General features: G+C 51.0%; 2 protein-coding genes across 2 annotated transcripts in view; one reads left to right on the forward strand and one right to left on the reverse strand.

The window, feature by feature from the left end:
- Positions 1-7,764, forward strand: part of Pklr (pyruvate kinase L/R) — a 10,070-nt gene extending 2,306 nt beyond the window's left edge. The window contains exons 3-11 of the mRNA XM_031374453.1: positions 2,944-3,035; positions 3,139-3,270; positions 3,413-3,599; positions 3,916-4,186; positions 4,299-4,449; positions 4,669-4,821; positions 4,906-5,072; positions 6,708-6,889; positions 7,336-7,764. Coding sequence (XP_031230313.1) covers positions 2,944-3,035; positions 3,139-3,270; positions 3,413-3,599; positions 3,916-4,186; positions 4,299-4,449; positions 4,669-4,821; positions 4,906-5,072; positions 6,708-6,889; positions 7,336-7,442 — 1,442 coding nt within the window. The 3' untranslated portion in view covers positions 7,443-7,764. The remainder of the gene's footprint in view (positions 1-2,943; positions 3,036-3,138; positions 3,271-3,412; positions 3,600-3,915; positions 4,187-4,298; positions 4,450-4,668; positions 4,822-4,905; positions 5,073-6,707; positions 6,890-7,335) is intronic.
- A 1,001-nt stretch (positions 7,765-8,765) lies between these two features.
- Hcn3 (hyperpolarization activated cyclic nucleotide gated potassium channel 3) overlaps positions 8,766-16,191 on the reverse strand; it is a 14,861-nt gene continuing 7,435 nt past the window's right edge. Inside the window, exons 2-8 of the mRNA XM_031374452.1 lie at positions 14,802-15,231; positions 13,503-13,664; positions 12,912-13,130; positions 12,404-12,550; positions 11,828-12,068; positions 10,700-10,864; positions 8,766-10,297 (exon numbers count right to left, since the gene is read on the reverse strand). Coding sequence (XP_031230312.1) covers positions 9,597-10,297; positions 10,700-10,864; positions 11,828-12,068; positions 12,404-12,550; positions 12,912-13,130; positions 13,503-13,664; positions 14,802-15,231 — 2,065 coding nt within the window. The 3' untranslated portion in view covers positions 8,766-9,596. The remainder of the gene's footprint in view (positions 10,298-10,699; positions 10,865-11,827; positions 12,069-12,403; positions 12,551-12,911; positions 13,131-13,502; positions 13,665-14,801; positions 15,232-16,191) is intronic.

Consider the following 16,191-nt stretch of genomic DNA (forward strand, 5'->3'; position numbering starts at 1 on the left):
AAAAAAAAAAAAAAAAAAAAAAAAAAGCTACTTTTTCTGTATGTTAGAAAGTCATGAGTAAAGAGAGGGTAGTCAGGAATATGAAGAGCAAGAGCAGAAGGAAGACTGTGGTCCTAAACGGGGACCAGGGCAGCTGGGGGAAAGGACAGGAATGGTGCTGGGCTCCCATCCGTAAGCTCCGCACTCTGAATGCCTAGGAAGGAGGCTTGCTAAGAGGTTGAGGCCAGCTGGGGCTACAATGTGAAAGCCTGTCTCAAAAACAACAACAACAAGTTCACAAAAATGCAACTGGGGATCTAGCCAGTCTAGAGGGTTTCCCTTCCCCACCAAGCCCCAGAAATCACCTAAAGCTAGCTGAACTGGACACACCTAGAATCCCAGCATTGGGCAGTGCAGGCAGGAGGGCCAGGGGTTCAGGGTCATCTTCAGCTATGGATCAAGTTTGAGGTCAGTCTAGGCTATACGACACTCTGGAAATAAATAAATGAAGAAAGAGTAGGAAGAGAAGGGGAGGAGGAAGAGGAAGAGGAGAAAACTAAGAAGACAGCAAGAAAGGGGGAAGAAAGAGCTCTGCAGATAACTGGGGGAAGAGAAGTCCACGTGAAGGAAGCCAATGCCCAGATCCAAAGGAAGCCTAGAGGAGCTTGAAGAGACCGGGGAGGGGAGGCCCAGGAGGGGGTGGGGCTGAGATTGGATTCAGGGCCCTGAGAGGGTTTGACAAGGACTCTACTACTATGATTCACATCCTTAGCTTTCTTTGTTTTTCTTATTTTGACACATTCTCGCTGGATTGCCCTGACTCCCTCTCTACCTGTGACCTTACAGTCAGCCTGTTTCAGCCTGCCTGATGAGGTTACAGCCCTGTCCCACTGTCCCTGGTTGCTCTGTTTTTTCTTTTCTTTTTGGCTTTTCAGCTTGTTGATGGAGGGTCTCTTGCCCTGTATCCCAGGCTAGACTACTGTAACTTCATTTTTCTGCCTTAGTTCCCCATTGCTGAAGTGACAGATGAGCATGAGGTGCTGAATGAGGGCTCAGTTTCTCGAGTGTGGAAATAACAGGCATGAGCCTGATTCCTACTCATTCATTCATTCATTCATTCATTCATTTATTCAAGACAGGATTTCTCCATGTAGCCCTGGCTGTCCTGGAACTCACTCATTCTGTAGACTAGGCTGGCCTTGAACTCAAAGATTTGCATGTCCCAGCGTCCTGAGTGCCACCACCACCCAGCTACTGATTCCTATTTTATATTTCCACCACTCCCCTAACCCTGGAGCTAAGTATCTGACTCCTTGCTCTCCTTGGATGTTCAGTGTGTGACTCACACGAATCTATCAATGAATCAGGAAATTCCCATGGCTCCACCTTAAGACAATGCCTTTAGAATGTCCCACTTCTTATTACCTCAACCACTATGACCTGAGATCTGAGGACTGTTGTAAATTCGAGGCCACCGTGGGCTAAACAGAGACCCTATCTCAAAAATAAATAAGAAAAAGGAAAGGAGTCATCTGCACACAGATGTTCCTCCAAGTATAACATCTGCACACAGATGTTCCTCCAAGTATAAGGACAGTTGGGATCACAGAGAAATAATGAAAGCTGAGGACCAGACAGACACACACCACAACACACCAAATACACACGTGTACCACACATACACATATATATACTATACATGCACACACGTACACTGCACATATACTACACGTATGCACATACCACTCACAGATCACACACATGTACCACACATACACACATCCTGCACAAATACTACACACATATACACCACACATACACAACACATATACCACTCACACATCACACACATATACCACACATACACATATCACACACATATACCATACACACATTGTACCACACACATACACACACACACCACCCACACATCACACATACATATACCAGACACACACATACACCTATACCTCACACATACTACACATATACACGTACCACACACAGATCGCACACATGTACCACACATACACACATCCTGCACACATACCACACATACACAACACATATACCACTCACACATCACATACATATACCACACATACACATATCACACACTTATACCATACACACACTGTACCACACACATACACACACACCACTCACACATCACACACATACACACACATACACACACACCAAAGACAAAGAGGGTGGGTATGTAACTCAGTTGATAGAATACTTGCCTAGTGTGCATGAAGCCCTGTGCTCAGTCCTTAGCGCTACATGAAGTGGGCCTAGTAGATAGAGCATACTCTTAGCCCCAGCACAGGGAAGGGGGGTGAGGACAGGAGAACCAAGCCAAGGTTATCCTCAGAAGCAGAACAAATCCAAGGCTAGCCTGGGTTACAGGAGGCCCTGTCTCAGAAGGAAGGACTGATAGGAAGAAGGGTAGAGGATAAATAAAGGACGGGTGTAACTCGGTGCTAGAGTATTTACTTGCCTCGAATGTAGGAGGCCCTGGCCTCCATCTCCACAGTAGCAGAAAAGGAGGCCAGGGAAGAGGAGGGAGAGGAGCAGTGCCCATCAAACGCTGCCACTGCTGCAGGCCCATGAGGATGGAGATCGGGACAGATCTCAGCTCTATCAGTGAGACCACTCAGCTTTCTAAGGGCCTCTTTGACTCGCCTTGCGTTCTGACCCTTCACAGCCTACAGTAACCTCCTCAGTGTGGCACTTCATGTCAGGTCACTTGCTAACAAAGGCACCTAAGGCCTAGCTGAGATCAGACATCCCACAAGCCCCCTCCCCAAGGGGGTGTGTACTAGATGGGGTGGGCAAAAAGAGTTTGCGGAGTAAGAGGAACTTTGAAGGACTCCTGGGTGAGGGAGTCTCTCCAGTGTTGCAGATGGGTTTGGCTGTCCGGCTTGGGAGGACCTTCTTAGTGGGCTTTTCTGGTTTCAGGGCCAGCATCACGCTCTGTGGACCGCCTCAAGGAGATGATCAAGGCAGGGATGAACATTGCGCGACTCAACTTCTCCCATGGCTCCCATGAGGTGTGGGGAAGTTGGGGAGGGCGGAGCTGGAGAATGCCCCAGGTCCTGTCCATTTTGCCTTATAATCCTGGTTTTGCCCCCCTCCCTTCTCTCTCACTGCTAGTACCATGCAGAGTCCATCGCCAACATCCGGGAGGCGGCTGAGAGCTTTGCAACCTCCCCACTCAGCTACAGGCCTGTGGCCATTGCCTTGGATACCAAGGGACCTGAGATACGCACCGGAGTTCTGCAGGGGGTGAGAAGCCTCTGAGTCCGCATTGTCTGGGGCCTGGAGGAGTGTGAGAGCCCTGGAGCGGGAGAGAGGGTCAGCGCTAGCCCTCTCCTGTCAGGGCCCACCTGACAAACTCAGACCTCTCTTCCCCCCAACCCCCCTCCAGGGTCCAGAGTCTGAGGTGGAAATTGTGAAGGGTTCACAGGTGTTGGTGACTGTGGATCCGAAGTTCCGGACAAGGGGCGATGCAAAGACAGTGTGGGTGGACTACCACAATATCACCCGGGTCGTTGCAGTGGGGGGCCGCATCTACATTGACGACGGGCTCATCTCCTTGGTGGTGAAGAAAATCGGTACAGAAATGCTTCCTGATCTTATGAGGTCAGGAAAAAAACGGGACACTTTCTCCTCCTTTTGGTCTCTATGTTCCATCCACTCTAGACCACCCACACCTTCCCCTAGCAGCATCTGCTTTCCCACCTGGCCTAGTGGTCCCTGCTGTGATCATGGGCTGAGGCTGGGCATCTGATGCCTCTTTTTGGTGTGTGTGGAGTGGGGTGAAGGGCTCAGAAGTCCCCATGCCTTGAGGATCCAAACTTACAAGTTCCCTCTCCCATGCCTAGATCCTGGCTCAGCCTTCACAGAAACTGCCTCTCTCTATACCCCCAGGCCCAGAGGGACTGGTGACCGAAGTGGAGCACGGTGGTATCTTGGGCAGCAGGAAGGGTGTGAACTTGCCAAACGCCGAGGTGGACCTGCCTGGGCTGTCTGAGCAAGACCTTTTGGATCTGCGCTTCGGGGTGGAGCATAAAGTGGATATCATCTTTGCCTCCTTTGTACGGAAAGCCAGTGACGTGGTGGCAGTCCGGGCTGCCCTGGGGCCAGAAGGACAGGGCATCAAAATCATCAGCAAAATCGAGAACCATGAAGGCGTGAAGAAGTGAGGCTTGGTCTTTGGTCCCATCAGCCCTCTCTCCCTTTGCCCTTCTTCTGCATGCTATGTCCCAGCATCTCCTGGCTGTGTCCTAGACTGGATTCCTCCAACCACCCAGGTTTGATGAAATTCTAGAAGTGAGCGATGGCATCATGGTGGCACGGGGCGACCTGGGCATTGAGATCCCGGCAGAGAAGGTTTTCTTGGCTCAGAAGATGATGATTGGACGGTGCAACCTGGCCGGCAAGCCTGTCGTTTGCGCCACACAGGTCTGGAGAGAATGAACCCTTCCTTGGGCTAGGCCTTAGAGGTGCTGAGCAACCTTCGATCTCTAGGTTGCTGTCTGGTCACAAATGACGATGACATGAACTTCCAGGGTCCCACTGTGACCCTGGCCTTCTAAGAGAGCAGGTGCCAGAGAAATAGCGTGGGCAGGGTCCCCAGTCAGAATGTGACTTCTACACTTTGACATTCGTGGTGTTTTCCAGATGCTGGAGAGCATGATCAGTAAGGCTCGACCAACTCGGGCGGAGACAAGTGATGTGGCCAATGCTGTGCTGGATGGGGCTGACTGTATCATGCTGTCTGGGGAGACTGCCAAGGGCAGTTTCCCCGTGGAGGCCGTAAAGATGCAACACGCGGTAGGAGCTCAGTCCTGAAAAGCTGACACAGACCCCTCTGGAACCCCATTGACTCTACTCAACCTGACCTACTGATGCCTGCAGATTGCCCGGGAGGCCGAGGCTGCTGTGTACCACCGCCAGTTGTTTGAGGAGCTACGCCGGGCAGCACCGCTGAGCCGTGACCCAACTGAAGTCACTGCCATTGGAGCTGTGGAAGCTTCCTTCAAGTGCTGTGCGGCAGCCATCATTGTGTTGACCAAGACTGGCCGGTGAGAAATGTATTGGAAACAAGGCTTTGGGCAGGAGCAGCTGACACAGTGGCTGATAAAAAAAAGCATTGCTTTAGGGCAAGAAAAGAGATAGCTGCCGGGTGGTGGTGGCACACACCTTTAATCCCAGCACTTGGGAGGCAGAGGCAGGCGGATTTCTGAGTTCAAGGCCAGCCTGGTCTACAGAGTGAGTTCAAGGACAACCAGGGCTACACGGAGAAACCCTGTCTCGAAAAACCAGGAAACAACAACAACAACAACAAAAACAAAAAACAAAAAACAAAAAAAACAAAGAAAAAACCAAACCAAAACAAAACAAAAAATAGAGATAGCCATGGATGATAGAGGCCAGGAGAGGTGGCTCTTGGGTGTCCTAGGAACCAGTGGGCTCCAGGGACCCGGCAGGTGGTAACCTGAGCACATTTTGCCTTAGGGCATTTGGAGAACTGGAACTGAGACGTCTTCGCTGGGCTGAGGGGAGTTGCTGAAAGCCTAGTAAGGCAGAGAGCTGAGGATTTTTCTCTCAGACTTAGCAATGAGACCCTAAGTAACTCTCTGGGGCCTCACAAGCCACTTCTGCCTCTGTAGGTCTGTGTGAGTCTTCCATTTGTCATTCCTCCCTCCCCCAACCCCTATGGGGTTGTGAGGATTAACAAAAGACGTTTAGTGGTTCAGTGTCATATGGAGATTGGGTATGATATAAACATACATCTCTAGACAGTTTTACCCTTTTTTTTGTTGTGTGTTTGATGAGATTTTTCTGAATTAGGGTCTCATTAGTCCTGGCTGGCCTGAAACTTACTTTGTAGTTGAAATAGCCTTGAACTTAACCTTCAGCCTCTACCCCAAGGGGCTGTGGTTATAGGCATGTGTCACCATGTCTGGCTGGCTTTACATTTTTTTCTAATTTTTTGGAGGAGTTGTTATTATTTTAATGTGTGCATGTACGGTCCTAAGGCCAGAAGAGGATGTTGGACTCTCTAGAATTGGAGTTACAGGCAGTTGTAAGCGATTTGATGTGGGTGGCTGGAACCAACTCAGGTCCTCTCAAAGAGCAGCAAGAGCTCTTCAGGACTGAGCCATCTCTCTAGCCCAGGTTTTACATTTATCTTATTAACATTATTATTTTTTTTTGTTTTTGTTTTTTTTTGAGACAGGGTTTCTCTGTATAGCCCAGGCTGTCCTGGAACTCACTCTGTAGACCAGGCTGGCTTCAAACTCAGAAATCTGCCTGCCTCTGCCTCCCAAGCGCTGGGATTAAAGGTGTGCGCCACCACCGCCCGGCAACATTATTTTTAATATGGATCAACATTTTGTTTGCTTGTATGTCTGCACACCATTTGCATGTCTGGTGCCAGCGGAAACCAAAGAGGGTGTTAGGACCCCTGAAATTCAACTTAAAAACCATTGTTGGCTACTGTACTGGTGTTGAAAATTTAATCCAGCATGTGCTCTTAATGGCTGAGCCATCTCTGCAGCATGGTAGGTGTTCTTAATACTTAGTGAGAAAGACAGAAGACCAGAGAAGTATAACTTACCCAGGGCCACACGGTTTGTCAGTGACACCTGGAACCGTAATTCAGACTCTTGCTTCTTGAGTCAACACTCTGCGCTAACTCTCTCTTTCTCATACAGCTCAGCTCAGCTTCTCTCTCGCTACCGACCTCGGGCCGCTGTCATTGCTGTGACTCGTTCTGCCCAGGCTGCCCGACAGGTCCACCTGTCTCGAGGAGTCTTCCCCTTGCTCTACCGTGAGCCTCCAGAGGCCGTCTGGGCAGATGATGTGGATCGAAGGGTCCAATTTGGCATTGAGAGTGGTGAGCCTTGCCCTCTGCTCCCCGGCCTGTCTCGCTCGGACTCAATAAGTTCTGCCTGTCCTTGCTGGCCCAAGAGTTTTCTAGGCATCATTAAGACATGTCTTGACTCTAAGCAGGGAGGGTGAGCTGAGAGGAAAGGAGTGAGAACAGGACAGGACCCCTGAAAAGTTTCTGCTACTGTCTGCCACAACCTAGTAGGACAGAGGAGCAAGAAGAGGTGGGAGGACAAGGCCAGAAGAGGTGGAACTAAATTTATAGTTGCCACAGCCACTCCTGTCCTTGTCCCACATGAGTGCAAAGGCTCTGTGCTTAAAAACAGCACACCGAATCCCTCCACACACATACCCTCAGTCTCCTTCTCCCCTACAGGATAGGTGGCCTGGAGGTGGTGGGTGACAATGGCTGCCTTAGGTTCTTCAATGACTGTCACCTTTTTCCTCCACCAGGAAAGCTCCGTGGCTTCCTCCGTGTTGGTGATCTGGTGATTGTGGTGACGGGCTGGCGACCTGGCTCTGGCTATACCAACATTATGCGGGTGCTGACCATTTCCTGAAACGCCTCTCCCCTTTCTGACCTAGTTGCACCCCATTTCTTCCAACCCACACCCCTCCCATAGTCCTACATCTGCCATCTAGCCCCATTTTGGTGCTTCACCCAGGCCCCAAATGTCTGTGTCCAATTATGCATCGGCCACCCAGCAGCATCAATTGTAGATCCCTGTCTCAATCCGCTCAGCTGGACTCTAAGATACCCTGAGCCTTTAATCCCAGCCCAGCTGGTTAATTCCATTCCTCTCAGGTCCCGAGCATTAGAATGGGGGAGTAGAAACTGAGTGATCTTGTCAAATTTCTGTAGAACCATTATTTTAAAACACTGTCCTCTGATGTGACCCTCTCCACCAGTTCCCTAGCAAAGTGTCATCTCCTGATGGCCTCACGTCAGGGCAGAATTCTCCATTAAGGAGCACGGCTCCACACTTTAGGGAAGACTGGAGTAGATGGGTACTGGAGAGAACTAAGCCAACCTGGCTTTCTTGTTTGTTTGTTTGTTTTTTGTTTTTGTTTTTTGAGACAGGGTTTCTCTGTGTAGCCCTGGCTGTCCTGGAACTCACTCTGTAGACCAGGCTGGCCTTGAACTCAGAAATCTGCCTGCCTCTGCCTCCCAAGTGCTGGAATTTATTTTATTTTATTTTATTTTATTTTGATACAAGGTCTCTCCGTATAGCTCTGGCTGGCCTCAAACTCCTAGAAATCCTCCTGCCTGACTCTCCTAAGGGTAGGGACTACAGGCATGAGCGACCAGCTTGACTTTAGGTAGTCTTATTTTCTTACTGACTCCACAAGCCACTCATCTCCTACCCACTGATCTGCTGGGTCAGATGATCCAGAAATTCTTCCACAGCCACTTTGTTTCCACATACAGATCAGAAGCAAAAATGAATCTTTTCCTTTAAACCCAACTGTTTAGGTGCAATTATAAAAGCAACTCCCACAGGCAAAGAATTCCAGAATCTTCCACCCAAGGAGATGTGTGATCCTGGCCCCACCCGTCAGTGCTACAGTGCGCTTCTGAAGGGAGACAGAGCAGGCGGGCGGGGGATTATTCTTGTCCCTGAGAAAGTGGAAGGGCTGCTGACCCACTCTCCCTAGGTTTGAATACTCCAGGCCCTCCTCTTCTACACTACCAGCAAACCCAGATGAGGAAAAAAAAAATAAGTGCAGTCCTCCTGCTCCCCCCCCTTCTACTACCTCAACACAGAGAGCTTGAGTATCACTGCAGATCGCACTGTGCAAGGACCACAAAGATGTCCCCCAGCCCCTACCAGAAAGTGGGGAGGACAGATAAAGGAAAGAGTAACAAAGTGAAATAAGTCAAATTAGCAAATGAATAAATAAAATTAATAAACGACTGAATAAATAAGACAAAGAGGAAGAGATAAAAGGTCACATGAGGATTCAGCCCCTTGCCCCCTACCTTGGGGGGAGCTAGGCTGGCACAGTAAGTAAGGAGGTGCCAAGTATCCCTTAGCTTTAGGCGGAACACCACTGAGGCAGGGAGCACAGTGAAGAGCAGCTTCTAGTTTACAAAGGTAGTGCGTCCACACAGGAGCTGCAGAGGGCAGACTACAGTGGGCGGGTACCGCTTCTCACTTGGCATAGACAAGGAGGGCCCTCGCGTGGCAGTGAGAGGGGGGGGCCAATGGTCACACCCAGAGCCCTAGACATCTGTTGGCTGTACTAGATAATGGACGGTACCCAGCTACAACAAAGGGGATGGGGAGATAGGACACACTGGTCACAGCCTGCAGGTCACTGACAGGGAGACAGCCATCTAGTTACTTGGCAGTGATGGAGGCAGCAAGTACTTGTGCTTAATAAAGGCAGGGCTGTGGGCCCAGGCCTGCACCTGGCAGGACCGTGGCCTGGGGGACACCCTTGTTTAAAGGGCCTTGAGTCACTTCTACTTGGCAGTGGATACACAGTACCTAGCACAATGCCTTGAATATGGTAGGCACTGGATACCTATGACAAATGGGTATGTGATTAGGATTAGCAGGCTGCAGCTGCTTTGAGCTGAGGACATAGAGAACAGCTTTGTGGTGGTAAAGGGCGGTATGTTAGATCCCCCACAGCCTTCCCCAAGGGGCATCTACCCTCAGGCACGCATTATTGTGTGCCAATAGCTAAGGCCAGTGTAACCTAGGATTTCACATGTTGGCAGAAATTTGGGGACCTCTGGGGGTAACTGGCTCAGGCACTGATGACCTGGGTGGCTGGACTGTCCCTGGAGGCTTGGCCAGGAGCCCCGAGGGGGGCAGGCGCTCACTTCCAGAGCCTTTGCGCCTAGGAGAGCCATCCCCTGTTGCTCGCTGAGGCAGAGAGGGCTGAGAGGCAGAGAGTGGGCGGCCCCGAGGTCCTAGCCTCCGAGCACCTCCTCCTGGGGGAGGGCCCAACAGAGACACCTGGGAACGCCCTGTCCGGGATAGGCTGGCATGGAGGGTTCGGGCAGGTGGAGCAGGCAAGCGAGAGGTGGACGCCCAGGGTCCCCGGGCCAGCAGAGGACCTGCTCGAACAGGCACCAGTGGGGAGGCTGGGGAGCCTGCTGAGCGTCTAGCAGATCGAGCCAGGAGGGTGGCTGGAGAATCAGGAGAGAGGGGTAGAGGACCTCGCTGGTGAGTCAAGGCTATGGCCACGTTGGAGGTCACAGCAGCTGCCTGCAGAGGCGCGTGCACCAGTGGTTCCCACAGCACTGGCTTTCCACTAAGTCGAGCTCCTGTGCCAGGAGCCAGGCCCCGAATACCACGAGCCATGTCTCTGTCGTGTTGTACCAAATGCTGTTCCATGACGCCACCGCTGCTGCCCGGACTCGGCTCAGAGCGTTTCCGCTGCAATATCGAATTCTTTTTGCCTACAAGTTGTCCCAGAACCAAGAAGTTAGGAAAGGGAAGGAGTCTAAGATGGAGCCTGGGTAACCACAGTGTGGTGGAGTCTGAGGGGTAGGGGATGGGAACTCAGGCATATGGAGAGAATGCTTGGCAACAGAAGCAGGAAGGGGGTACCAATCTAAAATGGTGAGGTTAAGGACTGGTACCCAGGAGGACACGGGGATTGAAGGTTTGGGGAGACCGCTCCATAGCTATTTCTTGCTAAAGGTAAGACTAGTGAGCATCAGTGCTAACAGCCTGTTGGAGGCATGGACCGGGATTAGGTGGGTTGGGATGTGATGCCAAGGCACTAGGGTTAGGCCCCTTGCTATGAAAATGAGATGAGGCCCAGCCAGGACCCAGAGCAGAGAGTAGACAGGCCTTACCGATGCGCCGAAGCCGGTCCATGGCCACAGTCTCAAAAGCCCTGCGCATCATTGGGAACTCCTCAAGCACCGCATTGAAGTGGTCCACGCTGAGCGAGTAGAGACGACAATAGGTGTCAGCCCTTACACTGGCTGTTCTCCGACCTCGAGTCAGCAAGCAGATCTCTGCAAAAGTGGGGAAGAGGCTCAGAGCCCCCATTCCCAGAGCTCCCACCCCCAATTAGGCCTGCAACAGCTAACCCAACACCCTCAGATTCATCATTAGAGTTGGGAGAATGAATAATTCCCTGGTGTAAGGTCCCTAATTGCTCTAAGCAGTGTGTGTATCCATACCTGCACATCTGGAAGGCTGCTCCCCTTTTTAATTCTCTCTAGACGAACAGAACAGGTCTGCCAGCCCCAGATATTCTTAGTCACGCTACACATTAACTCCAGCCCCAGTCCTATCTGTCTGTTCCAGGCTATACTCTACTCCTGACTTGGGAGGAGAAAAGCAGGCTAAGCAGACACAAAGTGGGACTGAGAGTGCTTGAAGGCTAGGGGTGCTTGGGAGGTGGGATGGTTGTGTGAGCCTTAAGTCACTTTGGGCAGTGGCTGGCTGCACTTCTTCCAAAGCCACAGCCTGGGTTTCCAGACAGCCCCACAAAGCCTGAGTCTGTGGGATAGCCCTGCTTCATCCCTGGGTTTCCCTCAACTCACGGGATCCTTGCATTTTGTCATTAATAATTCTACAGTGTTGCTGACCTAGTAGCTTGCAGCCTGGCCATGCACTACACTCTCCTGAGAAGCTTTTAAAAACAAACAAACAAACAAACAAACAAATACAAAAAACAGCCACCAGGTATGGTGCTGTGTGCCTTTAATCGCAGCACTTGGAAAGCAGAGGCAGATGGATGTCTGTCTGGTCTAAATAGTGAGTTCTAGGACAGCCAGAGCTATATAATAGAGCTGGTCTCAAAATAAAATAAAATAAAACACAGAGCTTCAGGCCTGGATTAGACTCAATGGGGTTTGGGTAAGAGTTGTTCTGTGATTTGTGTAACACCATCAGGTGGGGCACTGGTCCTAGGAAACAATTGCCATCTGTACAATGTTCATGACCCCCCACCTTCCCAGAGGCCTGCTGACCCCCAAAGTAGGATCCATCAGTGAGGCGAGTGTCCCGGGCGCCCCGTGCCAGCACACTGAGCAGCCCATGCTGGATGAAGTACATCTTCCTGCCCACGGAGCCCTCACGCACCACCAGGTCCCCTGGTTGGAAGACCTCAAAACGGAGCTTGGTGAGCACGGCGGTGACGAAGCTGGGGTCAGCATGAGCAAACAGCGGCATGTGGGCCACCAGGCCCCGGCAGGTGAAGTTAATAATCTCCTGGACATAGGAGGGGCCTATCAGACAGGCTCCGCCCCCTGCTGGAAAATGCCCCCACCAAGCTCGTCTGTCTTCAGAAAACTCATCCACTTGTCAAGATCTCTCAATGGATGGGGATGCTACAACCGGTGTGGAGACCTCCCTGAGAACCTGCTTTCGAGATTTTCCACCATGGCATCCTACAGCCCCTTTGCTCCCATAAGACCTTGCACAGAAAGCCACCTCCCCTCAAATGCTTGTCCTCCCTCCCACAGGAGCACTTGATAACCCAGGCAGCACATCCAGAAGCCCAGATCCTAGAAGAGCCCTTCCCACAAGGTCCAGCCCGGCCCCACCTCCCGAAGTGGCTCGCTCAGCTCCCCAAGGATGCTCTCTTCATCGAACATCTTGCCCTGGTAGCGATGCTCGTAGTACTCATGGATGCGCTGCCGGGTGTCAGCTGGCAGCTTGTGGAATGACATGTACTGCTCCACCTGCTTGTACTGGAGAGGCAACACCAGTTGCCAGTGGGAAATGGATGTGGAGACATGGGGCCAAAACAATGGGGGTTGGGGGTGTGCAGAACAAATTGGACCCAGAGGTGATAAATGTGGTGTACACAGAACCACAAGGGATACACGGCTAATGGTGGATACAGGTTAGACTGCGTAGTTACAGAAAACCCCAAATGTGGACAGAGGAGGGGAGGGTCCAAGGACAGAGGCATAGGGACAGTCACAGATGTGTTTCACACAGGCAGATGGGACAAATGGATATGAGGCAGGAAAGGACATAGGGGCCCATCAGAACACAATCTCCAGCACCTCCCCAAGCCCACCCCTCCCCTCTCTTGTCCCTGCTGACCTTCTCCTGGTACTGTCGCCGGGAAGAGTCCAGGGACTGGATGAGGGCAGTGGCGTGACCGATGAACATGGCATAGCACGTGGCACCCACAATCATGCTGAGCATGGTGAGCCAGACGTCAGGCATGCCTACTGGTGCCTGCTGCCCATAGCCAATGCATAGCATGTGACTCATGGCCTTGAACAGGGCGTGGGAATACTGGCGGCCCCACGAGTGGTTCTGGGGGGCAGAGGATGTTGCAGAACAAGGCTTGGGCCCCTCTGAGTCTCATTCTCTACCCACCCACCCCCCTTTCTCCCTTTCAGTTCTCTGCGTACCCCTTCTACCTCAGGTCTTCCTCTCGGCAGTCATTTGCTTGGTGTGTGAAGTCCCCAAAGCAAAGGGGGTTTCTTCCATTGGTGGGGACCCTTGTTTTTGCCTAGGTTTCCTTCTTTGCCTCTAACACATAAGCACTTCCTCTGTCTAGGTTTTTTACCCTTCTCCTCCCTCAATCCCATCTTCTTCTCCCTTCCTTCTGGATCATCTCCTCCCTTCTGCTCCCTATGGTTATCCCTGTTGCCCAGGACTACCAGAGCTGGGGGGACTTCTCACCACCATGCGATTCATGGAGACCCAGCAGTCGGAAGGGAAGTCCTGCAGCATAGGGACCAGGAACTGCAGACAGCCATCCCAGTGACAGAGCAGCAACATCATGCCAATGAGGTTGAAGATGCGAACCACTGCACTGGCCAGGTCGTAGGTCATGTGAAAGATCTGAGGAGTCCGAGGAGGCACTGCTGTGGACAGGAACCCCTCTCTGCTGGTCCTCTCCAGTCCCAGCCTTGCAAATTCCCCTTTCCCAGTATCTTTGAATTTAAAAAAACTAAAAAATAGTAGGCATTAACCTGGCCTGGTGTCAAGGGCCTGTAATCCTAGCTACCAGGGAACCTGAGGCAGGAAGATCAGGAGTTGAAGGCCAACCCAGGCAACTTTTTTTTTCCTTCCAAATTATATATTAAAAAAAAAATTGAGCCAGGTATAGTGGCACACCCCTTTAATCCCAGCACTTAGGAGGCAAAGGCAGGTGGATCTCTGTTCAAGGCCAGCTTGATCTACATAGTGAGCTCCAAGACAGTCAGGATGACATAGAGATACCCTGTCTCAAAAAAAAAAAAAATTTGAATATGGGTATTTACCTACATATATATCTGTATCATATGCATGCTCTTAGGCTACAGCGTGCCTGATCCCTTTGAACTGTAGTTACAGTGATGAGACAGCATGGAAGTGCTGGAAATTGAACTTGGGTCCTCTGGAAGAGCAGCCAATGCTCCTAACTACTGAGCCATTTCTCCAGGCCCCAGCATGAATGATTTAGTAAGGTCCTATCTCAAAATAAAAAAAGCTTAGTAAAGCCAGGCGGTAGTGGCGCACGCCTTTAATTCCAGCACTTGGGAGGCAGAGGCAGGTAGATTTCTGAGTTCGAGGCCAGCCTGGTCTACAGAGTGAGTTCCAGGACAGCCAAGGCTACACAGAGAAACCCTGTCTAGAAAAAACCAAAAGAAAAAAAAAAAAAAGAGCTCAGTAACACTGTCTGAACTGATAAGATGGCAGAGTATATGCTGAGCCACTAAACCCTGCTGCCTGAAGAGGCACCTCCTATTCATACCCAATCCTCCATTCAAGAATAACTAACCCTCAAGTGTTTGCCCACAGCTCTGCATCCCATCCTCACCCAGGCCTCATTCCCTGAACCCTCCTTCTGTGCCTGCTTCTCTCCCACCAAGTTGGCAAAAAATTCACACTTGGAAGCCTCAGGCATATTCCCCACCCCATGGAATCACCTGGACTTCCACCCAGAGCACCTTTCTGAGGAGTATGATAAGCCCCCTGCCCACCTCCCCACCCCACCTCCTCCCACTGGTGTATGTAGCGGATGAGGCGGGAGAGGCGGAGCAGCCGCAGCAGGCTAAGGATCTTGGTGAATCTAACGATGCGCAGGGCCCGTGCCGTTTTGTAGACTTCAGCATCTAGTCGTGGCTCCAGCTCCACCACTAGGAAGATATAATCCACAGGGATGGAGGAGATCAGGTCAACCAGGAACCAGGTGCGCAGGTAACGCGTTCGGATGGCCCTCGGCGCCAGCAGGATCTCGGCACCTTCCTCCACCACGATGCCGGTTCGGAAGTTGAGCACCAGATCCAGCAGGAAGAAAGTGTCAGAGAGGACATTGAAGACGATCCAGGGTGGAGAGTTCTCCTCCTTGAAGAAAGTGATACCCACAGGCAGTACTATGAGGTTCCCCACCATCAGCAGCAGCATGATCAGATCCCAGTAAAACCTAAAGTGGGCATGGGATAGAGAGCAAGACTGTCACACTCCTGCAGCTCGATTGACGGCGGTAGTCTGAGACAGCCAAGAGTGGCCAAGATCACAAAACCACAAAAAACGTCATTTAAATCCACTGAGAGCGAAAACTGGAACCACCATTTGGGAAAAGAGCATTATTTGGCAGAGGCAGATATTTTACACTCTGTGCAGCTCGGTTCCCTTAGGTATAAACACCCAATGGGGTTGTTGGAAATAATGGTTTAATAAACCCCCTATAAAAGACACATGATCCAGTATTTTATTTATAAGCCAAATGCCTAGACTGGGCAGATCTAGAGCTATTTATTGTAGCTTATTCCCCAGCTATAAAGCCCATTGTTACTTGCTGTTTCTCCTGGTCATGTGGTTCTTGTCCATGGTAGCTTCCTCTTCTCTCTCCCTCTTCTGCAACCCCCTCTCAAACCTTCCATCCCACCTTACTCCCTCCACTGCCCAATCACAGGCTCCAACCTTTTATTGACCAGTTACATCAAGGAGAAGGTTCACGTGGCATCACTTGAGGATGAGAGCATCTGCCCCTCCAGGGCAACCATACCTTGAGGAACCAGTTTTAGCTATAGGATACAAGCAGCATCAGACTGACCCACTACATAATGGGAACATGCACTCCAGGAAATATAACCAGTAATGTCTATAGCAGGATTAAACTTGGGAACAACTCAAATGTCCACCAGTAGAAAATGGAGATGGAGACAGAGTTCATCAATTCAGAGCACTGGCTGCTCTTGCAGAGGACCTGAGTTGGATTCCCAGCACCTGCATGGCAGCTCGAAACTGTCTGTAACTCTCATTCCATCAGATCTGATGCTCTGTTATGGCCCCAGGGGCACCAGGCAAACGGAGGGTTCTCTCTCTCCCTCTCTCTTTCTCTCTCTCTCTCTCCCTCTCTCTTTCTCTCTCTCTCTCTCTC

The sequence above is a fragment of the Mastomys coucha genome, unplaced genomic scaffold, assembly GCF_008632895.1.
Source record: "Mastomys coucha isolate ucsf_1 unplaced genomic scaffold, UCSF_Mcou_1 pScaffold16, whole genome shotgun sequence".
Taxonomy (NCBI): Eukaryota; Metazoa; Chordata; class Mammalia; order Rodentia; family Muridae; genus Mastomys; species Mastomys coucha.